Source organism: Rhipicephalus microplus, chromosome 5 (assembly GCF_043290135.1).
Source record: "Rhipicephalus microplus isolate Deutch F79 chromosome 5, USDA_Rmic, whole genome shotgun sequence".
Taxonomy (NCBI): Eukaryota; Metazoa; Arthropoda; class Arachnida; order Ixodida; family Ixodidae; genus Rhipicephalus; species Rhipicephalus microplus.
Genome location: NC_134704.1, coordinates 40959472 through 40984947, shown reverse-complemented (window position 1 = coordinate 40984947; position 25476 = coordinate 40959472). Strand labels below are relative to the sequence as shown.

At 46.2% G+C, this 25476-nt stretch overlaps 3 protein-coding genes across 3 annotated transcripts in view; 1 reads left to right on the top strand and 2 right to left on the bottom strand.

Moving 5' to 3' along the window:
* Positions 1–7904, bottom strand: part of Lerp (lysosomal enzyme receptor protein) — a 91530-nt gene extending 83626 nt beyond the window's left edge. The window contains exon 1 of the mRNA XM_037425690.2: positions 7627–7904. Within this exon, the coding sequence (XP_037281587.2) occupies positions 7627–7775 (149 nt within the window). The 5' untranslated portion in view covers positions 7776–7904. The remainder of the gene's footprint in view (positions 1–7626) is intronic.
* Positions 1–25476, bottom strand: part of LOC119174674 (nucleolar pre-ribosomal-associated protein 1) — a 341215-nt gene that overhangs the window by 249883 nt on the left and 65856 nt on the right. Inside the window, exons 29-35 of the mRNA XM_037425691.2 lie at positions 24332–24604; positions 22618–22724; positions 21717–21860; positions 19153–19259; positions 18138–18443; positions 17036–17649; positions 14890–15007 (exon numbers count right to left, since the gene is read on the bottom strand). Of these exons, the coding sequence (XP_037281588.2) occupies positions 14937–15007; positions 17036–17649; positions 18138–18443; positions 19153–19259; positions 21717–21860; positions 22618–22724; positions 24332–24604 (1622 nt within the window). The 3' untranslated portion in view covers positions 14890–14936. The remainder of the gene's footprint in view (positions 1–14889; positions 15008–17035; positions 17650–18137; positions 18444–19152; positions 19260–21716; positions 21861–22617; positions 22725–24331; positions 24605–25476) is intronic.
* Positions 8201–9184, top strand: mRpS25 (mitochondrial ribosomal protein S25). Its single transcript, XM_037425693.2, has one exon. It carries the CDS (start codon positions 8357–8359, stop codon positions 8870–8872), a length of 516 nt encoding a protein of 171 aa, XP_037281590.1. The 5' UTR covers positions 8201–8356; the 3' UTR covers positions 8873–9184.

Here is a 25476-nt window from a genome sequence, read left to right as displayed (position 1 = left end):
CAGGGAGGCAAAACCAGATGCTAGTATCTGGTATACTACCCTACACTGGGGTTGGAGAATGGGGGGTTGAAAGAGAGGTAAAAAATAAGAGCAAACACGCGCGCGCGCGCGCGCGCACACACACGCGCGGCGCGCACACACACGCGCACACACACGCGCGCACACACACGCGCGCACGCACACGCGCACGCACACGCGCACGCACACACACACGCGCACGCACACGCGCACGCACACACACACACACACACACACACACACACACACACACACACACACACACACACACACACACACACACACACACACACACACACACACACACACACACTCAATCTACTCAGAGGTGTTCCAACAGGCCAGTAGTTCACAAAAAGCCCAGTAGCACTTGCACGTCCTTCTGTGATGATTATCGAGACATGACGATGGCGCAGTTTACTTTCTTCTGACAGCGGCTGGTCATCTAACTTGTTTAGTGTATTAGAAAGGTATTGTATTTCTAAGTTATATTCCGGGCAGTCACACAGGACGTGTCGAATTGTCTCTTCATCTCCACAGTGTGCACAGGCGGCGGAGTCTGCCATTTCTAAGCAGAACGCGTACGCACAGGTAAACGTGACGCCCAGCCATAGTCTGTACAGAACAGTAGCAATACCTCGCCAAGTTTTGTTGGAAGCCATAAGCTTAAGGTACGATCAAGGCATCGTAATCTTGCATGCGTAAAAAGAGGCTCATTCCAAAGTGACATGGAGGATTGGCGAGCAAGCATACGGAGCTTCCTAGCAGCATCCATCTTAGAGAGACGTATTGACTCGTCATTGTCTTCTGTATGGCTCAACGGGCAGCTTGATCAGCCCGTTCCTTACCAATAATTCCACAGTAACTTGGCAATCACTGAAATATAACACGGTGCCTTTTTTCTGTTATATGGTGTAGCATTTCTGACGTCTCACAAACCAACTATTCGTGTGGACCACGGCGTATATTTGACAGAAGTGACTGCAGTGCCACCTTGCAGTCGCAGAAGATCGTCCATCGTTGCGCGATGATGATGATATGTGGGGTTTAAAGTCCCAACCACCATATATGAGAGACGCCGTAGTGAAGGTCTCCGGAAATTTTGGGGTTCCTTAACGTGCACCCAAATCTGAGCATGCGGGCCTCCAGCATTTCCGCCTCCATCGTAAATTCAGCCGCCGCAGCCGGGATTTGATCCCGTGACTGGCGAGTCGGCAGCCGAGTACCTTAGCCAATAGACCATCGCGGCAGGGCAGTTGTTGCGTGCTTTAGTGGTTAATGATACGCAGCGCGTAGCACTGCAAGCTCTGCTACCGTTGATGTGTTTGCATGAGCTGTCCTGAATATGATGGTTGTGGCGTGTGTTGGAATAACGACCACTGCTGTTGAGCTGTTTGAAAGCAGGACGGAGCTGTGGGTATAGACGTGTGTGCAGTCTTGGTACTTCTCGTATAGGGTGCTTGCATGAACGGCGGCGACGCTATGCACTCTGGGTAGGCAGCCATTTTTTTGTCAGAGGCGGTAGGGGAGTGCTACAGCGCAGTCGTGTTTGCAAGCATTGGCGTAGCTTGCAGGTGTGGTCGAGCGCGAGCGCGACGCAAATTCAACTCCAAGAAGGGTCGTCAGCCTGATGATGTCAACCTAACCGGAAGACTACACCGCAACGCTGTGCCAGAAATACCTCAAGCAGCACGGAGAAGAGACGAGAGTTTGCTCCGAGTGAACCTATTCTCGCTTCGTGCAGGCGACTGAGTAAGCGACGTGCACTTACGGCCGCGCGTTGACAGCTCCGATATTCACGAATTATTCGTTCTGAGGACGAGTTTGATCACCCGAGAGCTGTCGAAGTCTAGAAAAGCAATCAAGGGCCACTATTTTGTGATGAGTGGCTGGTTGTGGGAACTGTGGGTGAAGAAATTCGCCGCGAATACCGTAATCGTCGTCACTCAAGTAAGAGGTGTTAAATTACTTGATTTTGCCGTAGATGCTAACGTTTTTTTGCTCAGGTTAAACTCTCAGTGTGTCAACAAGCCCCCCGTCGACATCTTGTTTATGGGCAATAGTGATGGCGAGGTCCTTGCCGCGCACTGCACATGCATGGACGGGAATAGCGAAGCCTGCTTGCATCCCACTGTGCTGTTATTCTATGTAGAGTACGAAGTATGTGCACAGGAAGAGCGCTCCTCAATTTAACACGTCTTGAGTGACGACCACTACGGTGTCGGCGGCGACTTTCTCGCGTACCCAGCCACTCTTCACAAAGTTGTGACCCTCGAGGGCCTTTCTAGGCTTTATCTGCTCCCGGGTTTTCAAACTCGTCCTCAAAACAAAAAAATCATAAATATCGGAGATGTTGACGCGCAGCTGCAAGTGCACGTCACTTACACAGAGATTTGTCATAGCGTCGCCCGCACGAAGTGTGAATGGGTCCACTCAAAGCGAATTCTCGTCTCTTCTTCGTACCGATCGAAGTCTTTTTGGCACAGCGGTGCGGTGTAGTCTTCCGGTGAGGCTGACATCATGCATGACACTTCTTGAAGTCAAATTCGCATTGCGCTCGCACTCCATCACGCCTACAAGCTACGCCAAAGCTCGCAAACAGGACTGCTCTGCTGCACTCCCCGGCCACCTCTGACAAAAAAAATGGCTGCCTACCCAAAGTCCATAGCGTTGCCGCCATTCATGCAAGCTCCCTATAGTAAAAGTAAGGCGAGCTGCTTAAGGACTGGTATTGACAAATCTCGTTTTTTCTGGATGCCTGGTATTGTCATGTTGATGACTGGCTGTTTGAGGCACCATGCAGCTCCTAATGGAGCACAAAATGATAGGTGTAGAGTTAAAATATGGGCAAATAGAACAGATCGGACAGGTCAGACAAATGTCTATCACACCTGTCCTGAGTGTCAAAAGGCATTCCCAAGACCGACTTCCCAAAATGTGAACTAAAACATGCGGTATCCCATTCTGATCCACTCTTCTGCATTTCTATGTTTTAACGCTACACCTAAAACTGTGTTCCATTGCGAGCAGCATGAAAGCACACGACACTGTTAACACATCTTTTCTTATGTTAAAAAAAAAAGAGCTTTGAAATGTAATCAGGAACAACACTGAAAATGTCAAACCAAGAAGGCTTGTCCTCCACACACGCAAACCGCCAGGCCTGCGCGAAACGCGCAGCACTGTCATAGCGAAAGCTGAAAGAGCTGCCTTTCAGAGCCTTTTTAACACTCTTTGGGAAGCTGCTGCAAGCACACTTTCAGGGTACCCACTACTCAATGAATAATTGTGTAATAGACAGACATTCACTATGGCATCATTCGGAGAAGTGTGGTACCCACTGCGCACTTGCAAGGAACTCTGTGCAATTTTTTTGTGTAGCGGCTGACAATGAAGAAATATGGCAAGAGCTTTTGCAATCCCCACAAATCCCCCACAGTTGGCATGGGCCACAGTGAATAAGAGAACAAGATTAAGCTTTTGTAAACAGTTGCAGCATTCAACGACCCACTGATTGCGCAATTCGCATTATGCGACACAACATTGTTCCTCTGCTGTTCTAAAACAATTCGCTCATATTAACGCGATTTCTTTCCTGACACCAAGCCCACCTAAGGCCAGTTTGCAAAGGAGTCCCAAGCACAGGTGTGGTTTACTGGTAGAATACTGGACTGACATGCAGGAGCCCGTGTTCAAATCCCACTGTGTCCTTGGTGTTTTTATATTCCAAGTTTTTTTTCCTTACTTCGCGCAATAGTGGTTACGGACACTGGCGGACAACTACGGCACACATGCGACCTGTGTTGCGATCTTATAACTACTTTCGGTGTAAAACAACACATGCTGCTTTCCTCGGTATTTGTAATTGATGTCTTTGTGGGTCAAACGACTTAATAGCACCCCCCCCCCCCCAACCCTCGAGTGACCCCCTGCCTTCGCTATTCTTGTCAGCTCTTGCAATAAACAGTTTGCAACAAGCGCCACCATAAATGCCCGCCTGAGCTTCAATGAAATATGTTACAAAGCTTTTAAGTACATTTGTGTCCTAGCAATATATGGCCAGATTTGGCACAGTATAACAATTTTTTTTTAATGGAAGCTTTAACTGTGTAGTACCTACATAAATACATGGAAACGGAAGAACTGTGTTCCTTATAAAGCCTTGCAAATATTTTGTAGAGGCTTCTACCTATTGAAAGAGAGGTTGAAATTGGTTTAATGTCATTTGGTGAATGAATTTGATGAAATTCATCCTACAAATACCTTGTTGCTGGAAAAACACTTGAGAACTGTATATTTGTAAAATGTATGTTTTGCAGAAGGATTGACAGGCGGGCTAGTTCCCAATTATTTCATTATGAATGTATGTTTTAACCGAATATCCAAGAGAAAATCTTAGAACTGCAGCTTATAGTACATTTAAAGAAGAAATGAAATGTATTTTCATCAACATGTCAAAATTAAACAATTTCTGCACAAAAATAAGGATATCAGAAAAGTAGCCTCACTATTATGCCAATTTCACATAAGCCATGAATTCACCGATATTTATTCATTTGGGAAGCAATACAAAGAGGCTGCAGAACAAGAACACTATATGTTACTGGTGCAGGCATATGGATAAATGAAATTTATGCCTTATTATTTTTTCTTATCTTCACAATTTCTGACAACTTGTATAAAAAATAGTATCGGAATTGTGCTGCCTACAGTTGCTAGTACTTGCTTTCTTAAATGCAACAATGTTAACCTAAATCAGTCCAATGGCTATGAAGAATCGAGCACTTTATATAGACTACCTGAGGAGGAAGATCAGTTGACCTAAACAAGAGCATTCTTTTTATTATCTAAAATATATACACATCAGTATCTGAATTATGTTTAAACTGACAATGTGGAAGCAAAATAAATATTTTGACAAACTCCAAAGCTCAATTAAATTTTTCAAGGACAGAATCCAGGGCCACAACTGGGGAAATGTAATGGCCCTAAAAATTCCATACAACTGGCTGAGCTCGGGTCCCCCTGTACAGAGCGTACCAACCACATGACACTGAATCCAGGAACTCCCACAGATGGTGAAGAGAAAGCAAGTGGAGAGCTCGTGATTCGAAGGCACGTGAAAGCACAAAAAATAAGTTCACTGATAAAAGCAAAATGGCACGGATGAATCGTTCCACACCTGAACTGAGTCAGAGCACGGAGAAGCTCAAAGAAAAAATCATGTGACACTGAAAGGGCTCCTCATATATCACCTGCCTGACAATGCTGGCTGTCGGCAGAAAGAATAAAATTTAAAAAGAAAGCTATAGAACCGGACACAGCACGCACTGCTGAACAGGAACCCCGTGTGGGAAAAGGTGCCATACCGAACTAGGCTTTAGATTTAATGGTTCCACTTTTGTTGACATTTTACTTCGGCAACTGTTCATCAAGGCCAAATAAAACTTCTACATGTGGCATGACAATAGTGTTTTTGGCACCGTGTTTCAAAACCAATGCCACTTTAAAGCCTTAGTTTTACCGTTCATAATGCTAATTATTTTCAGTTTTCTTTTTCTTGCATTGCTAGTTACTTAGGGGCACCACTGACAGCTGCTAAACAGCCAGTAGGCGTTATTAAACAAAAAAAAGCAAAAAAAAACTGACAGCAGACTTTACTGCTTGGAAAAATATGGCATTTGGGAGGTACAAAGCTACGCATCAGGGAAGAAATTCAGAAATATAACGAAATAAGCCTGCACTTAAGAAACCCAGCAAGGCAAGGAAAAGTTAGCCTTTATTGTTCTTAAACTGTACCAATGCATATATCAACAAGGGCCGAGTAATAACTATTTTACCCGAAGGCCAGGCGCTACTAAATGGGTACCCAAAAGAAACCTGCCCAGGATATCAACCAAACAAAATGCTTTAGCAGGTCAGTGACTGCATAGCTTCTAAAGCTCCACCGTCAGCGAGTAAAACAATACAGGAAAACAATCTACCATTTTAAATCCTTGTGAATGCAGAATACTGGAGGAGTCACAGTGGAATTTAGCCAAGCAAGTGTCAAGAACCTTTAGCTTGATTACAAATGCCGAGTGCACACGAAAATGGAAATCAGGTTGGCATTGTCCACACGATGACGCATACTGTAACAAGTATGCGTGCGGCGTCACGTGTGCAGCAAGGTGAGCTATATACAATGTGCTGTAGGGTCACGCAATAAAGAAAAGTTGGACCTCAGCACTCACACTGTCCTCTGCCCCCCCCCCCCACCCCTACTTTTCTTAACCGTATAGCGTCTTTTCTTCACGCTCAAACAGCGCTAAAGCAATACCATTTTAGCATACTGCAAGCACGCCCGGAAAAAGTGCTTGATAACGTCAATGAGAGGCACATACAGAGGTATCTATTTTATGCACTATCTGTGCGCACCGCGCAACGGTATAATTGAAGTGCTATACGGTATCATTTAATAATCCTTATCGCATGCTGGCTTGCGATACGCTTGGTGCGGGGATACGGAAACCGAAAACAGATCACGCTGTAGGACACATGACTATAGGGTCCAACAGCGCTTTCGCGAGATAACAATTGGGTACGCAGTTTTTGGCCTATGCTGTTGGCAGACGTCCCTTGACAACGGAGATAACGAAGTGACAGAACAGCGAAAAAGCCGCATACAGATAGTGTACGCAGCTTAAACCAACAGCGCGCGAAAGGAGCCGCGCGGAGTTGAAGTACCAGAACATTGTCCCAAGCGTGAACGTTATTAAAAAAGAACCCACGAAAAACGAATAACATGCGCCCTACTTGAAGATAAGTGGGCAGCAGTTCACTCAAAACGCTCTAATAGCATGCGTAAGCCACCGCAAACGAAAGCAATGACATCATCCGGCCGGCACAAATCGCCACGAGTCCGGATGCCAAAGCGCCGTCAGTGACGCGAGAATGACGAAGCGCACCGGCGAAAAAGACTTCCCGACAGTAGTGCGACACAGTTCGCGAAAAGTTACGCCCAGCGGCAGGTGAACAAACGCCAGGTTTCTCGTCACGCGCTAACTTGCTTGCTGCAGACACAGCTTACGAGCCCGGCGTGAATTAACCGAAGCGCGGTTTTATACAGTCGTTTAGTCATGCAGTGGGTCACACATGAGCGAGGCGCTGAGAGCGTATTACGCGCACAACCATACTTCACCCTACTTTTTAGTCGCCACGAAACGGAAACGAACTCGGAAAAGTGCGCGTTTCGCGGCACTCGCGGTAAAAGAGAAACCATGCGACCGCTCAACGCGTAAGCAACGAAATAAGGGGGGGGGGGGGGGGGTAACTATGCTGTGAATGTTAACAGCATTTGGCGATTAAAAGTGTAATTGTCACGCGCGTACGTTAAGCAATCGCATGACGCCGCGAATCCATTGAAACGCACGCGCTCGTGATGAGATTGCATGAGTCACGGACACACCGCCAACAAGCTCGAGCGGTTGATAGCTATACCTGCGAGCGCTGGACAAATGGGCGTGAAACCGAGAAACCTTGACTGGCCACCAGAGCAACTTGGTGGCGGCCACCTAGGAAGGTCGCACCGGGAATAAGATAAATAACCACGTAAAGTGGGCACTTTACCTGAACATGACGGGTCCGTTCAAGGCACCAATGCTGTCCGTACATACGTTTTGGACGTTTGCAGCTACGGCGAACGTAGTGAAAACCGCGAGTAGTAGTCCGACAGCCGCGAACTCGCGTAAATGCATCTTCGCACTAGTTTGTAACATTGTCAATGCCTCGCCAAGTGTTCAGCTACTCACGCAAACCATTACGTTGAAACAAGCGGTCAACACACGCACATCTCACCAAGTGCAAAACAACTCAACAAATTGCGCTTGTCTTCCCGATACTTTATTTTGCGCACAGTTTCAGGCCATGCGCCGCCTAACGGCCTAACGGAGCTAACGGCCCGTTAGCTGGGGTTTGTGTTTGCAGTGTTCTATTACAATTACAGCTTTCGTACGTGTTGTGCTAAACAATTTGATTGTCACTTATTATTTAATTTAAACGAACTTACGAAAAAAAAGAAATAAGTCTAATCATTTTTACAGACTCGGAGAACAATACTCTGTCCAAAGTAGCGTAAACAAATCTCAAAGCCCATACATACAATTGTTCTTCTAAAGATCGCCAATTGAAGGCAAGCCAATCCATATTTTCATCCAACACGGACTGCGTTTTCATGTTGGTCCATGTGGTTTTCGCGGAGCCGTACATATGTCTGTGTCGCTTTGAGTGCGTGGATCTAGTTTGTTAACCGCAACTGGCATCGTGAAGGGAAAAAAGTCTACCCAAGTGTACAGGCAAGATGTCTTTTATGAGAGGGCCCGCTCCCGTTCGGAGGACTCTGCAGTATCTCGAGAAAGGTCGTCTGGTATTCAAGGACCGAGTGAAGATCATGAGCCTGAACTTCAACACCGCCGGAAGAGCCAGGGATCGACACGAAGGCATGCAAGAGTTCGTCTTCTGGTTCCTGCCCCAGGTTCTGTACAAGAACCCCGATGTGCAGGTCGTCCTATTCAAGAACAAGACGCCAACACCGTTCGCGAGGTTTTGGCTCGAAGACGGCAAAGAAGTCATCATGGACGTCGACGGGAAGAGCAAAGAAGAGATCCTAAACCAAATGCTCGTGACGCTGGGTAAGACGACCGAACAACTACAGAAGGAAGCACTCATGCGAGAGAAGAAAGATACGCCGGCAAACTTCGGCCGGCACTACGACAAGTTCTGCATCTGCGAGGTCCCGGGACAAGTTCCCTGCCCGGGAATCGTTCCCCTTCCTAAAAGCATGCGCGGCAAGTGCCGCGCTGAACAAGAACGGTGAATTAACAAGGAAAGTGAAAGTGGTGTAGCATTGCGTGTGAAATCGGGAAGCGAAATGCTGCAAGACTGTCGATTCGTGTAAAGTGCGCCGACCATGTAGCCTGCTGCTACAGAAACTGATCGTGTTGTAGTTTAGAAGCTTCAGTCGCAACCAACGCTTATCCGGGAATATTTTATCGGCAGTCTTACAGCATTAAATGAACATGAACATTTTCTATTGTCGCTTAAAAGGAATATTTCATTCAGAGTGAGTGTAACACCCGTAGAGCTATATTTCACGAGTTTACAGTAAACAATAAAAACTTCATTTTCATATTGTGAGGTAACTGCCTCTGGTAAAACTGCCGCACATTGTTGCTGCTCGCCAAAAGCTGTACCTTACAGTGTTATGGCTTTAGCATGACGAAAAACATTCTAGCCAATGTTGCAAGAACAGATAGACTTAATTAGGCAAAATTCATGTGCACTTGCCTAATGGCAACTATTTTTACAATAATTAACTCACTGTGAACCTACACCTACCAGCCAATCACAATCGTACTAACAGGCAGTGTCAAAGGTGTACAAAATGTGTATTGCATGAAATGGTTCAATTCCTTAACAGTTGTTTCATTCTGCCAGAAAAGCAAAGATTATGTTAACAACAGATAACACAGCTGGGAGCCCAAGTGCCACACTCACCTTGGTTCGAGTATTTATATTGCTACGTAGCTGACGTATCAGCGGTGAAAAGACGACAACGAGGAAGTGCTCTGTCGGTTGCGCGTGCTGCTTCCATCTTAGTCGACGCCATACGCATCATTTTGAATATAGATTTTAAATAGACACACCTCGTGTCATTTTTACGTAACATCTTTGTGGTGGACGTGCTGGGTACTTCCCCGTCTTCATCACGAAGCTCCGCAACGGCCGCATCATCATAGGTCCAACCATGTCACAGGTTGAACAACCATCGTCTTCGCCACCTGCCCCTACCGTGACTTCTACATACGTCGTTCTACCTCCTGCTCGGGATCCCGGTGTCTTTTCCGGTCAGGATGGCGTTGACGTCGACAAATGGATCAACCGGTACGAACGGGTCAGCGCAAGCTATAGGTGGGACCCGACTCTTATGCTTGCCAATGTGCTTTTTTACCTCGATGGCCCACCGCGCGTGTGGTTCGAGACGCACGAAGCGGAGATTACGAGCTGGGACTCCTTTAAAGAAAAGATCCGCGACCTTTTTGGCGACACCATTGGGCGGCCCGTGCACAGACGTCGACGGAGTCGTACGTCGCGTACATTCACGACGTCATCGCCCTATGCCGCCAGATTGACGAGCACATGAGTGAGTCGGAGAAAGTGGCCCATGTGCTGAAAGGCATAGCAGACGACGCATTTAATCTACTAGTTTACAACAACGTTGCCACCGTCGACGCCATCATTAAAGAGTGCCGGCGGTTCGAAGAAGCCAAAAGCCGCCGTATCACTCAGCGATTCACCCGGCTGCCCAACACGGCCGCGACCTCATCGTGTGAAGCCGCCCGCCAGTCCCCCACGTATGACAACGTCACACGTATTGTTCGTCGGGAAATCGAAGCCGCCTGTCCGGCTCCTCTTCAGCCACCCGTTTTCGCAACGCTCGCCTCTGACCAACAACAGCCGTCAGTGGCGTTAATACAAGCTGTGGTGAGGCAGGAGTTTGCGAACCTCGGACTTCCCTCAGCATGTCCCCTGACTCGCCCTGAAGTCCCGTCCTACTCCCGAGGACACGCTCGCCGTTCACCTCCAACAATGCCCTTCCGTAACCCTTCGGAATGACGAACACCCGACGACCGACCTATTTGTTTTTCCTGCCACCAGCCTGGGCACGTTTCTCGCTATTGCCGCCGCCGTTGGTCAAACCAACCACGTCAGACTTTCTCTACCTCCGCGCTCATGCATCCGACGAGCCCTCGACGTTCAGACGCCACACCCTTCAATTTCTATTCGTCGTCATCTTACGAGCCTTCCACTGACGCCCCTTTGCCCAGTCGCCGCTACCCTGACGCCCCTTCGTCCGGTCGCCGTAGCTCTCGCTCCCCGTCGCCGCTACGTCGCCAATCCCGCTCTCCGCCACCTCGGCGCTTTTCTTCGCCGAGCTTCTCTGGACGACCGCAGCAGGAAAACTAGATATTGCAGCTTATAGAGGTGAAGCTGCAATACCAATGACGACCGAAAATCCTCTATTGACGCTTCCCACGCACCATAGCCTGCTTGAAGTACAAGTCGACCATGTTCCTGTGACCGCCCTCATTGACACAGGTGCGCACCTGTCTATTATGAGCGCTTCTCTACGCTGCCGCTTACAAAAGATTATGACGCCATCTACGACGCAGGCAATACGTGTTGCCGATGGCGGTACTGTACCAGTAATCGGAATGTGCACTGCTCGTGTCAGCATTGCCGGTCGTCACGCCGTGGTCCTTTTTGCCGTGCTAGCCTGCTGCCCTCATGACCTCATACTTGGCCTTGATTTCCTTTCGGCACACTCGGCCTTAATTGATTGTTCGTCTGGTACCCTCAGCCTTGATCTACCAATCTTTGCCGACTACTCTGCAAAGCCCACCAGCCGCTTGAGCCCAACCACTTTCGTTCGCCTGCCACCTCGAGCCGTCACGTACGTGTCTTTGTCATCGACCCCTCCCGTTCCTGACGGTGATTATATCGTTACACCAATTACTGACGTTCGGCTGACGCGCAGTGTTACTGTGCCCTATACCATCGCGACCATAGCGGATAACTGTGTGTTACTTCCGCTCCTTAACTTTGGTTTCACCCCTCAAGTGTTGCCCTGCCAGATGTCTCTAGCCCAGCTAACTGCCATAACAGAGGACGATGTCAGTGTTGTCGCTGTATCTGCTCCTGATCGAAGCGCAGTCTCACGGTCACCCAGCTCAGACGATGGTATGTTTCGAAACATGATTGGATCGGAGCTGTCGCCTCACCAGGCCGACGCTCTCTGCCAAGTTTTGGCCTCATACAGTGACATTTTCGACACCGACGATCGTCCCTTGGGCCAGACTAAAATTGTCACTCACCGAATCAACACTGGTGACTCTGCGCCCATTCACCGTCGGCCGTACCGCGTGTCAGCATCTGAGCGAGAAGTGATTCAGAAAGAAGTGGCCAAAATGCTTACGAAAAACCTAATCGAACAATCAACGAGCCCTTGGGCATCTCCCGTGGTATTAGTAAAAAAGAAAGACGGCTCATGGAGTTTCTGCGTTGATTATCGCCACCTCAACAAAATTACAAAAAAAGACGTGTACCCTCTACCACGCATTGACGATGCCCTTGATTGCCTCCATGGCGCCACCTTCTTTTCATCTCTCGACCTCCGATCTGGATACTGGCAAATTGCTGTAGATGACATGGACCGAGAAAAGACCGCCTTCGTTACCCCTGACGGTCTTTACCAATTCAAGGTCATGCCGTTCGGGCTCTGCAACGCTCCAGCGACCTTCGAGAGAATGATGGACACGCTCCTACAAGGATTTAAATGGTCGACATGTTTGTGTTACTTGGACGACGTGATCATTTTCTCACCTACCTTTGCAACCCACCTTGAACGCCTTTCGACCATTCTATCCATATTTCGACGGGCCGGCCTGCAGCTCAATTCCTCCAAGTGCCACTTCGGTCTTCGTCAGATTACCGTATTGGGTCACCTTGTTGACGCTGCCGGCGTACGGCCAGACCCGGCGAAAGTACGCGCTGTAACAAACTTCCCAGTCCCACGCTCTGTTCATGATGTTCGCAGTTTTGTGGGCCTCTGCTCCTACTTTCGCCGGTTTGTGAAAAACTTTGCGGCACTCGCACGGCCACTCACCGACCTTCTCAAACAAGACGTCCCATTTTCTTGGGGCCTTCCTCAAGCTGACGCCTTCTCTCAGCTAATCACCGCTCTAACGACACCTCCTATTCTTGCACATTTCGACCCCGATGCTCCCACAGAAGTGCGAACAGACGCGAGTGGTCACGGAATTGGTGCAGTTTTGGCGCAAATTCAGCGGGGCAACGACCGTGTAATCGCGTACTCGAGCCGTCTGCTTTCTAAGTCTGAACGCAATTATTCTATAACAGAACGGGAATGTCTCGCTCTTGTTTGGGCGGTTTCGAAATTCCGTCCTTACTTGTATGGCCGCCCTTTCCGTGTCATCACAGATCACCACGCGCTGTGTTGGCTTTCTTCTCTGAAGGACCCCACTGGACGACTTGGTCGTTGGGCATTACGCCTACAAGAGTATTCCTACTCGGTTGCTTATAAGTCTGGACGTCTCCATCTGGACGCCGATTGCTTATCCCGCTACCCTGTTGATCAGCCCGACGAACCAGACATCGAGCCTAGCCTCAGCGTCATGTCAATGTCCCAGTTTCTTCAGATTGGTGATGAACAACGTCGTGATGCTTCTCTGCGACAACTTATTGACCGTCTCGAATCTGCTCCGAACGACACGTCACTTCGCATGTACGTCCTCCTGAATGGCACGCTGTACCGTCGTAGCCTCCAGCCAGATGGCCCTGAGCTCCTTCTTGTCGTGCCGAAAAATTTGCGTTCAACCGTGCTGCACGAGCTTCACGATGAACCAACTGCTGGTCATCTGGGTGTATCTCGGACGTACGACCGCGTGCGTCGCCGCTTCTTTTGGCGCGGTCTCGCCCGGTCCGTTCGCCGTTACGTGTCCTCCTGCGATAAATGCCAACGTAGGAAGCGACCTACTGTGCCCCCGGCTGGACTTCTTCAACCGATCTCCATCCCAACCGAACCTTTCTTCCGTGTTGGTATAGATCTTCTCGGTCCTTTTCCCGAGTCGAAAACGGGCAACAAGTGGGTCGCTGTTGCTATAGACTAGGTATGCCATCACTCGAGCGCTCCCCACTAGCACCGCTACTGACGTTGCGGACTTTTTGCTCCACGACGTCATCCTACAGCATGGCGCTCCTCGCCAATTACTCACAGATCGTGGCCGCGCATTTTTGTCCCGTGTGATCGACGATCTTCTGCGCTCTTCCTCGACGCACCACAAGCTGACCACTTCCTACCATCCCCAAACAAATGGCCTTACCGAACGGCTAAATCGGACCCTAACGGACATGCTCGCGATGTATGTGTCCTCCGACCACCATGACTGGGACCTGGCGCTACCTCACGTGACCTTCGCGTACAATTCTTCGCGCCACGACACCACTGGTTATTCACCCTTTTATTTGCTTTATGGCCGTGATCCGACGTTACCACTCGACACCTTACTTCCAACCACTACAACGCCGTCAACCGAATATGCACGCGACGCTATTGCTCGTGCCGACCACGCACGTCAGATCGCCCGCTCTAGACTTTTGGCTTCGCAAGCCACCCAGAAAGCCATCTACGACAGCCGGCATGCTGACGTTCACTTCTCACCCGGTTCCCTTGTTCTCCTGTGGTGCCCAGTTCGTCGAGTTGGCTTATCAGAGAAGTTATTGTCTCGCTACATGGGTCCTTACCGTATCATCCGCCAGGTAACCGACGTCACCTATGAGATCATTCCTGCATCTGAGACCACAAGCCTGCCTGCAACCACACCCAGTGATGTTGTGCACGTCAGCAGGCTAAAACCTTACCACCTGCCTACTGAAGACCGTAGTTAATGTGCATCGAGACGGCGCTTTTACCGCCGGGGGGTAATGCTACGTAGCTGACGTATCAGCGGTGAAAAGACGACAACGAGGAAGTGCTCTGTCGGTTGCGCGTGCTGCTTCCATCTTAGTCGACGCCATACGCATCATTTTGAATATAGATTTTAAATAGACACACCTCGTGTCATTTTTACGTAACAATATTCACCCTCTTCTGGGATCGCACACTCAGGTTAACTTTTTATTGAGACAGTGCAAAGGGCAAATATCACTCTCCCAAGTTTTATAAAACTCTAGAACACTTTGATTTGTTTCAGCAAAATTTGCAAAATAAAGTTGTTTAAACAAGACCTTGACTTAGTGTATAAAAACATGAGTTTATTACAGTTGATACCCATCTTGCAGAAGCACAGTCTATGTACAGTTCACTCAGTTTTCGTTACTCCTAAGAGCAGTTCATTGAACAAGACAGAAGTTCCCAAAGCCCTGTCCAGTTCTGTGGAGAAAGAAAAACGCAAATTAATTACAATTTGATAGAATTCAGAACTAAAGTACCAGTCACTTGTTCTGTAAACTGACATACGTCTTAATATGGAAATCCAACCATTGCAATAAAGACTGCTTTTCTGAGACCTAGCAATTTTGGCTGGCAAGAACAGTGATAATTTCCTAGCTGTACATTTGTAAATCAAGCACAGTAAAAAAAAAAAAAAGCTATTAACAAAAAAAAAAAACATATTGGAAGTTTTTGCTGTCTCTTGTCTAGCTGGGTGAAAAATATTCAGGGGAATTCTTTTATCCACACCTAATGGGAAAAAAAAAAAAAAAAAACTACCACATCTTCGGGTTTTTACACTCCACATCTCATCTGCCCCGCCACGGTGGTCTAGTGGCTAAGGTACTCGGCTGCTGACCCGCAGGTCGTGGGTTCGAATCCCGGCTGTGGCGGCTGCATTTCCGATGGAGGCGGAAATGTTGTAGGCCCGTGTACTCAGATTTGGGTGCACGTTAAAGAACCCCAGGTGGTCAAAATTTCCGGAGCCCTCCACTACGGCGTCTCTCATAATCATATGGTGGTTTTGGGATGTTAAACCCCACAAATCAATCAATCCACATCTCATCTATAACACTACTAAATGCTTCAGCGTTTGAACTAATAGAAGTAGAAGGTTTTAATGTAAACATTTTAACAGAGTGAGTACTTCAGCGCACTTGCTGAAATAGCGTGACACATATTAATACTAGTACCAAAGACTCGGCACGAATCTGAAAACACCATGACCAGCAGTTTTCATGTGCTCATGCATGTGCATTGACAATGAAGACGGGTGCCATGGCATGCGAATACTGTGAGCCTAGATGTAGCACACTGTGCTCCAGATTTTAGGCATTCTTTGGCATTAAGCAGTCAGCTAGAGCATGTGTGCAGGCCTAGGCAGCCATAGCTTCAAGCAGGCTCATATTCAAGTGCTTCATTACACAGTGTCTCCTAGTTTTGCGATCTACATATTAGTTTTGCCTCACTGCCAAATTCTTGAATGTTTTTTAGACGAATCATCATACTGATGACCACTGGTTGGCAAAACTTCTGAAGCTCATTCAGACTCACTCACGAAACATATTTTGCGCTTCGGACTCACCCGGCCTCAAACTCACACTTTTTTTTATTTAACCTAACTTGGACTCAAACTTGCCAAAACATTACTCAGTCAAACTCAGACTCACTGCTCAATCTGAGTTTAAGTGAGTCAACTCACGAGTCTCCGAGCCTATAATTATCTTTTTTAACAATTGTGTCAATGCTCCTTACAACCAATATCTCATGTAATCGGGGCCATTCTTAGCGCCTTTTGGTATAGTACCTCCAAATATCAGTCATGAGGCCTTGCAAACCAGTAAGATCATTTCTCTTGGGAAAGATGACAATATAAGGTCTACAGTACTTATCAAAAACTTCTCTCTGAGAGTTAGGAAAGAGGAGTTCAAGGCATTGCCATTCGTAATTCGCGTCTCTGATCAATAAAACATTGAAGTGACGTATGAAAGACACTGCTTTGGAACACGTGTGAGAAGACATGAGTATAAATGTGAACCCAGGTATGGGTGATAGCAATGCTGAAAATGAGTATGCAGGGGATTACAGGTCGGCAAAAGGAAATTGAACTCACTCAAGAATTTTATCTTGCACTGTGGACTCACTTGAACTCACACTCACGAAAACTTTGTTCAGCAGGACTCACTCGCACTCACCAAAATATTACTCACCCAAGCTCACTCAGACTAAGATTGATGGCTTGATCTAAGTATGAGTGAGTTTGCCAATCTGTGCTGACAACTGCAGTATCACTTTACCACAGTACCATGTTGCCACAAAGGAGATATTAGTGAAAAGTCATAATACCTTTCACATTAATATACCCGACAATACAACGATAGTCCTTATGACTTTCCTTTTTTTCAACTGCATACTAATTAATTACACTGTGTAATAATGATGCACACACTTTCACCTCGCTCTACTTACCAGGCAAAGAGACATCCACCCTAAGCAGCACCCTCTGCTTCATGTACAAGTCGCACTGCGTCTTGGCCAGCACCTTTGCAGCTTTGCTAAACAACAAGTCCGCAATTTGCAGAACAACGGATGTCACCATGGGTCTGGCATCACCACTGGCCACAATTTCGCCCAGTAACCAGTGGACCCTCGCCAGAAGCTTTTCTAGGCACCGTCCCCCCTGAAAGTTCACCAGTTCAGTGGCACAATTGGGCCCACCCGAACTTTCCAACCATTGGAGAGCCCACGTGAGCAAGTCTTCATTGAAGTTGACGCTCTCCGAACCGTGTTGGAGCGAGAAGTCGAGAGCCTCGAGCCATTCCAGGGGCTGCGTCGCGTTGTCGGGCTGCCAGTGATGACACACGCTGGCAATGGCTTGGCTTGACTGCTGACAGCTGTCCGCACCGTTCGTGGCTGCAAGCTGTCTCCAGTGATTAAGCAGTTCGAGCACAATGTCTCTGTTGGGCAGGCAACAGTTCTGCGCAGCCTTGCTCTTTCCACTGGCTTCTCGCGAACGCACAAAGCACAGCATGTCACTGAGTTCCTCGGTGAACTTGGTGAATGCATCTAGATTATGGCAACCCCTGTAGGAAAAAAAGAAAGAAAAATTTGAGTGCCACTTCACATTCGTCTAAGCATAGCCACTCTTGTTAAAGTTATCATGACGGCACATTTGCTGTTAGACTGACCACTGTTTCACATGCGTTGTATCCAAGTCCAAACAAGCATGGTTTTCTGGTTATAATGATACCTAACTAGCCAATGTATATATACACTTTCTCTCTACTGAAATACTCACTACGCTGCATCAGAAGTCGAGAAAATTGAGCTGGCAACATTTGCAGATTTTGCCTGTGGAAACCTGAACTTTCCATGTTCCTTTTCAATCATGTTCCTTCCCAATCATTTCCTTCCAATGAACAAACAAAAGTGCAAGTAAGCGGCCTCCTTTTACGAAACAAGTCTAAATAGTTAACATAACAGAAGCGCGTAATTTTGGGTTCAAATTACCCCACACATAGACAATGATTTTGTAGTGCCATGTTATAGGGTGCAGCAGAAGTAGGCTTACATGATGTACTTTCTTGTGCTGAACAACATCAAGATGAACTCGTAGGGAAAGTACTCATAGTAGCGGAGACTCTCGCGCTTTGCGCGGATGATCGCAGCCTCGTCCTCTTCCTTCGGAGCATTGTCTTCTTTTTCCTCGTCATCGGCGCTTTCCTCTGACGCTTCTTCACCTTTGGACAAGCTACCCTGTTTCTTTGTTTTTGCAGCCTTCAAGTCCTTGACCCTCACAGTTTTCACAAAGCTGGACTTCCACACATGATGGACCGTTTCAAACAACAGCTCTGAAATGCCTTCCTCTCCACTGTTCCTGAAAAGCAACAAACAAACTATGCACCACCTCTAGAGATGCACTGCAAGCAAAGTTAAATCAAGATATACTTGCACATGTAAGCATAATTCAAATTACATTCTGACCACTATTACTGAGAAAACATTTATGCATTTGTCATGTCTTTTTACATATTTTCTTACCTAAGCAAGAAAACTACAAACATGAGAGATAAGCTGCGCTGCATTTCTAGGGATTTGGAAAGGACTCCTGCTGATGTACATTATCACAGATTTGATTTGCAAGAAAGTAGTCGATAATTATAGCATTAAAAGACATCACAGTGCATTTCAGAAACATGAGATAGTGCAGCTTTCATAACTCGAGAGAAAATCCCATCTTCACCACTCACACATTTGGCAGTAGTCTTGCGTCCTCTGCATGCAACTTTGGCAAAAGAACAGCAGAGAACAAACTAACAGTCATAGAAAAGTTAGCTCTCACTGTTTTCTCTGATGAAAGTGCAACCACTCGAAAAAGGCTGATTTCAACTCAATGGCAGCATTTTTTTTACTGTAAAGCTTTTTGTAAAGCCCACAGAAGTTTATACATAGCTTGAAGTTTCCACCGGGTAAACGACAGTTCTGCACCTGAACCCAACATGGCTTCCATGACATGAGGCTCAGACTTGCAACAATAATGCATCAAAAACATGGCAAGTGCACTGGGATCCACGGAAGATACTCACTTCTCCAATGCTGCTGGCAACCACATCATAAATCCCTGCTCGCGGCAAAGAATACGAGCAGCCTTGGGAATTTTGGCCGCAGCGATCAGCAGCTTCAGGATAAGCTCCTTTCAAAGAAATAAAAGAGAAAATATTTGAGATATCCAGACAAGACTTGTTGGCAGATAAGTCTAATGTGTTATGGCACAGTGGTCCCGAATGTGTGTCAGCACGTACTTTATATTTATTATTATTTATTATTATTATTTCAGTTTATTTCGGACATAGTTACATGACATAAAATATGTCCACGAGGCAAGGCAAAAGGAGACTCGTATGTCTCCTGACGAGGCCTTCACCTCGTATGTCTCTTGACGAGGACTGCAATCAAGCTGCATGACCAGCGCCCCTCCCTAACCAATTACAACACCCCAGCCAGAGAGCATAACCCTTGGAAGTAATTAAATACACTAATGAAGCTTTATTCCTATTGAGAAATGCATACAAGAATGCTCAAATAGTATTTGCAACACAAAGACAGTTTCTACTTGCACAATTATACTACACAAAGTGGCCCTGTGATGCAAATTAAGTGTGTTTCCGTCGATTTTTGTCAAACAGTGAAATGCTCCGATATCGTTGCGTGAGTGGCAATGTCAAAAACAAAGCTGTTATAATTTTATTTGTAGAAATAAACCACACTGGTTTTGGATTGAAGCGACACACAGTGGTTAGTTCTGTGATCGTAAGCGACACTTCACTAGGTGAAAGTGACCACAGAGACCATGTGTTTGAAGTGGTTCAACTTCATAGGGTCCCACATAGACAACACCATTGTGTGCTAAAGATTGTAAAAGCACTGTTTATACTTAGATGGATACAAAAGGATTCTTTTCTTAAATATTAAAATGTGAAAACAACAAAAAACGTTGCAGGGCCTCTTTGATATGCAACTACACGTACTACCTTATTTTTGTATAGTTACGAATCAAATGTAATGAAGATGATGATCATTGCTCTACCCTTTGCAATGGGCAACGAAACAGAAAATTCAGATTTGGAAAAAAAAAAAGAGGCACCGATCAGTGGTACGACCAATTTGCTGCCAGATGCGTTGGATTCTGCAGATACTTCGCACTCCACCAGTCACATGCCAAAGTCAAGCAACAAGTACCAGGATTCCAGGAAATTTTTTTCTTCCATTCATTCCTGTTCAAGTCAGTATCTCAATGGAACCACTTCACTACCTTGGCCGTCACCAATCCTCATCATTCAGCTTTTCAAGCTCCTGATAATAAGGCTTGCAGCGCGAGCGCGAATGTGCTAGAAGAAACAGATGAAAGTCGAGGCACGGAAGGCAAAGAGGACAACACGAGCGCTGACTATACCAACTGAATTTTATAGTCAGCGCTCGTGTTGTTCTCTTTGCCTTCCGTGCCTCGACTTTCGTCTGTTTCTTCTAGCACATTAGTGCTCGCGCTGCAACCCTTATTATCATGAATTCAAACCAACTAGCCCAAATCGCCATTCTTCTTCAATGCTTTTCAAGCTCCCTTGTCAAACACTGCATAATGTATACATAAAGCACTCTGTTCTGTGACACAAACAGGCATTAAGTACGGATGGCCGAATAGTAAGCTTCAGATTCGAAGCGAATTCAAAGCAAATAGTAGTGACTTGGTCGAATAATTTCAAATCAAATATAGTTCAAATAGTATATATCACATATTATTATGAGCATTCCTGTGATGACACACTTAACTCGCGCAATATCTTTAATAATTGGAACTAGGCAGGTGTGAATGTCATTTTTTTGCTCAAAGTGTAGTGGAAGTAACCCTGAATAGTAAGAAGATATGTATATAAGTAAAGTGCAAGTTATAAATGGTACAATACGTCGCATTTTAAGAATTGCTATGCTTAGCTCATAGAAGCCTGCATAAAACGTCTTTAAGCATAAAAAATTATTAATTGAGGTGAAGGTAACATGTATATTTAATTTTTATGTGTGGCTTCGCAACAATGCCGATGTCACCTGCAAGAAAGCTTTAACTGCATAGCACCAACACGCTGCAGTGAAACCATATTTACAAGACGGTTTATGTACATTTGTTTGTTTCGAATACTTCAGAATTTTGAAAGACCTAAATGTGTCTCGAAGCGAATTCAAATACAGCAATGTTCGCTTGAACATTAAAATCAGCCGAATATTCGCCCATTTCTGTCATTGAGAATATTTCAAGTCAATTAATTGTTTCTTCATACATACATGCACAAAAAATGTATGTTGATGATGTCATCAAAGTTCGAAGGAATAAAGTATGTGACTTTCTATTCATTGTCTACTGAGAACACATCCTTCTCTTTCCATAAGCATTGTTACTGTATCACTCACTACTGCAGTATTAACAATCTTTTTCTTATGATGCGACACACAACAGAAGCCGTAAGCAAGCTTACTGTCACGTAGATTCACCAGAACCGTGGCAAAACGTGCTTGTTAGAAAAAAAAAAGCAAGCGTGGTAGTTATCATACCCACATGCATTTAATGCTGTCACAAGGCTTCTCCGACAGATAAACTTACCTTGGTGTTCTTTTGGCACAGTGGGGACATGAAGAAAGTGAGAAGGATGTTGAAGATGTAGCGCTTCTTAGAGATGTGGAAGTCCAGGCCACAACGCATGTAGTCCCCCATCACTTCGAGGTGCCAATTTCTTTTCATGTAGTGCTGCAAAGCACATATGAATGCACATTGTGAGGCTCTACTCTATACCGGACGTGAAAGTGGCACAATCATGAGGCCATCATAACATGTACAACTTGTCAAATGTTTACTTCGCAACACCGTGAACATGCGTGTACAAAATGACACACATATGCCTTGGCACCACATCTGAAACCTAAATTATTGTGTAGAGAGACTCTTGATAAACCGAACCTGAAGGGACCAATAAAAATATATTTAGTTTTGTTTAACAGCAGTTATGTTTACTGAAAGATGAACAAGGGTGTGCTGTACAACTAATCATATTGTGCACAACTACATTTAAGAAACAGCTCCATTTAAAATACTTTTGTTTACTGAGAGAGTCCACTGTGGATGTGCTAAGCGATGTTGCAATAAGTCCAGTTTCAAAACAGAAAAACAGGAAAAAAAGTGGTGACTGAATATAGAGAATTGTTTCCTGACCTTTGCTACATGTTGGCAATAACAAAGCGTAAATATTCTGCCGTTTTTAAACGACAGCTGTAACTGGGAATGCAAGTCCACGTTTCAAAGGCCTTACATACAAGTAAAATTACAACACTCCACAGCTGGGAACTCGGTCCCCAGTAATGTGTAACCAGCCTGCACAGTCATATTTCTGCTAAAGACGCAAGTGTCCTTCAGGTTCATTTAGGCCTGTATGCCGTTTTCAATAAGCCACCAAGATTGCAAAAGAGATTCTGATCAATAAGCGAAAAAGCAGAATGCCACTTTTTACCTCTACTCTGTAGTTATAGAACATCTTGTAGAAGTCGGGGACATTTTCGATGTCCAGCACTGGCTTTGCAAGCAAGAAATCCGCAACTGCATTGAACATGAAATGGCCTGAAAGAAAAAAAGAAAAAACGAGGCGCTCATGAGAAACTATGGCACCATCAGAAACAACATTGGTTACAGCTTTGTGGCATGAAGTGAAGCTGTGCGCAGGCCACATTGCCAAGCCCGGGCCTGGCCCAACCCTGCTGACTGTATCAAAGACCCGCCTGAGCATGGCGCTAAAGTGCTGCGAGCCCACCCGGCCTGGCCCAACGTACAAAGAGAAAAAGCCCGGGACTGGCTCGGTCTCGCTTGACATGCCGGCTCGCTGTGGCGACAACCAAAATAATGTTTTAAGATTATTTGCCATTTCGCTCGTCATATCAAAGTGGAACGTAAGCAAAGGACACGTGACAGTCGTGGAGAAGGGAATGCGTGGTGAAAAACAACTCTGGCACGTCTATATTTTGGGCTTGCTTTGGGTTTTGCACCTGGCCCAGCTTCGTTGATAAAAGCAAGGTTGATAAAAAGCAAAGCAAGACTAACTTGCATTATAGAAATGTGCCAGCAATATGCAAAGATCTTTCTCAAAATTTTAGGCAGGTTGTAGTTGAGTATGTGGCTTATATGTATGGTGGGTTATCCATGAGAAAATAAAAAAGAGGCAAACCCCAGTATGCCAGCAACACTGAATTTCTTTTGTCAATTTTTTTTCCTTCTACAACAGGAATGCGTTTGGTCTTCACCTAAAAAACTTGAAACCAGCTCTCCTTAAAAAATTTATTCACTACAATTCTTCTATGTATTTTGCAAAGCCCTTCAAGAAGGGCTCCTATGTGGGTAATCATCCATCCCAATGACTTTTGGCACGCAAAGTGAATCAATATTTTTATTTTTCCATTCCTTTCGGAGCCCAGCCACAAATAAAAACCACCAGGCCCACCCGGAACGTGCAGCACAGTCACTGTGAAAGTTGGAAGAGCACCCTTTCAGAGCCTTTTTTGAACAATCTTTGAGTAACTGCTATAAGCACACTTGCAGGGTACCCACTACATCATAAATTCATAATTTTTGTGTAGTAGGGAGGCATTCACTATGACCTCCTTCGTCATTCTTCAAAGAAGCATGGCACCTGCTACACACTTGCAAGAAATTTTGTGCAATTTTTCGATGTTGTGCCTGGCGACGACAAAGAATTATGCCCAGTAAATTTGGACCATTTGACGACCCACTTGTTATGCAATTCGCACTCTGTGATGCTTGATTGTTAATTTACAGTTATGAAACGCTCTGTATCTCATATTAACACAATTCTTTCCCCCACATCAAGCCTGCCTAAGGTTAATTTGCAAAGGTGTCTCAAGCACCGGCGTGCCTCAGTTGTAAAATGCTGGACTGACACACAGGGGACCTGGGTTTGAATCCCATTCTGTCCTTAATGTTTATGTTTCGTAAGTTTTTTTAAAATTCTTTTTATGAGTGATATCAATTACGAACGCCGGCGGCGGTGGAAAACTACAGCCCGTGCCACCATTGTTGTGATCTCATAACAGCTTTCACTGTAAAACCAATGACCCCGCACTTAGCTGCGAAATGTAGCAACCCGTGAATCACTATAGCAGGTGAGCTGTGCAGCTACGGATCACAGCAGCAGCCTCGCGCATCACAACACTTACCGGGATTGCTGATGACGTCGATGGCTGACACCAGATAGCCGGTGACAAGGCAAGGCACATGAGGACAGGTGACGGTGGCTGCATTGCGCAGAGTCTCGAGGACAGACAGCCACACAGTGCTCATGTTGAAGCGTGATCCCTGGAGGTGGTGGTGCAGCATCATCACCAAGTTGCAGCCGAGGCACCGCACCTCAAACACTTCGCTGCTCAACGACATCAGTATGAGGGACAGGCAGCGTGTCTCCACTATCTGGCGACAGTTGACCAGTGACTCTGAGAACAGTCAAAAAGCAGTGTATTAAAAAAACAGTATGAAATAACGGCATGAAAGAAGCAAAAAAAAAATGTGTACGAAAGAAGGCCCCATTGACTCCCAGGCGAGAGCGAGCGCCCGTTATTGCGCCCTAGTGCGTGTGAGGTGGGCAGGTGGGCCTGTGCCCCAAGAGCCAGCGCTGCCGCCGCTCTTGCCGTCCCGGGCTCATGTGCAAATGTACCTTCTCACCCTCCCTCGTTCAAACCAAAAACAAGAAAACTACTTTTGCTCTGGCAGCACCAGGCCTTCAGTTAGCGTCACATATGTGGGACCGCGCTGCATACGGAGGGCGCTTTACCGAATAGTTTCCCACAGAATTCATGTCGTTCACTCTTTGTTTTCGACACCATGCGCGCGTGCATTGTTTTATTGCGCGCGCATGGTGTGGCCCCCGATGACATTCAGCTTTGCTTTTTTTTTAATGCACATAACCATGTCGTTACTACCAAGGGAATGTCAGATTAGGTGCTGATAGAAACTATCCGAGACCACAGTGACAACGGATCTTCGAAGGTTGACTCGTCTCACACTTTGCGGTCTTGCGCCGCGCCGCGAGTTCGCGGGATCGCAGTCTTCACGATAAGTCGAGTAGCTCTGGCAAAAACAAGACGGCACGTTGAGTGCAATTCAATGAATGTGATAGCAACAAATTGTAATGTTATACGAAGTAAGGCTGGCAGCCAACTCTTTTGGATCCGATATCGTGGAACTTCTACAAAACACTAGAGTGAGCAAATACGGCCGCTCCAGTGAGAAGTGCCCTTTTCACACTGCCTCTTTGCATTCAAAGCGCACTGATGCTTGCCGAGATAGCATGCGCGCCCAACGATCG

Coding starts and splice junctions, on each gene's coding strand:
- mRpS25 (XM_037425693.2), top strand. CDS start 8,357: ATGTCTTTTATGAGAGGGCCCGCTCCCGTTCGGAGGACTCTGCAGTAT.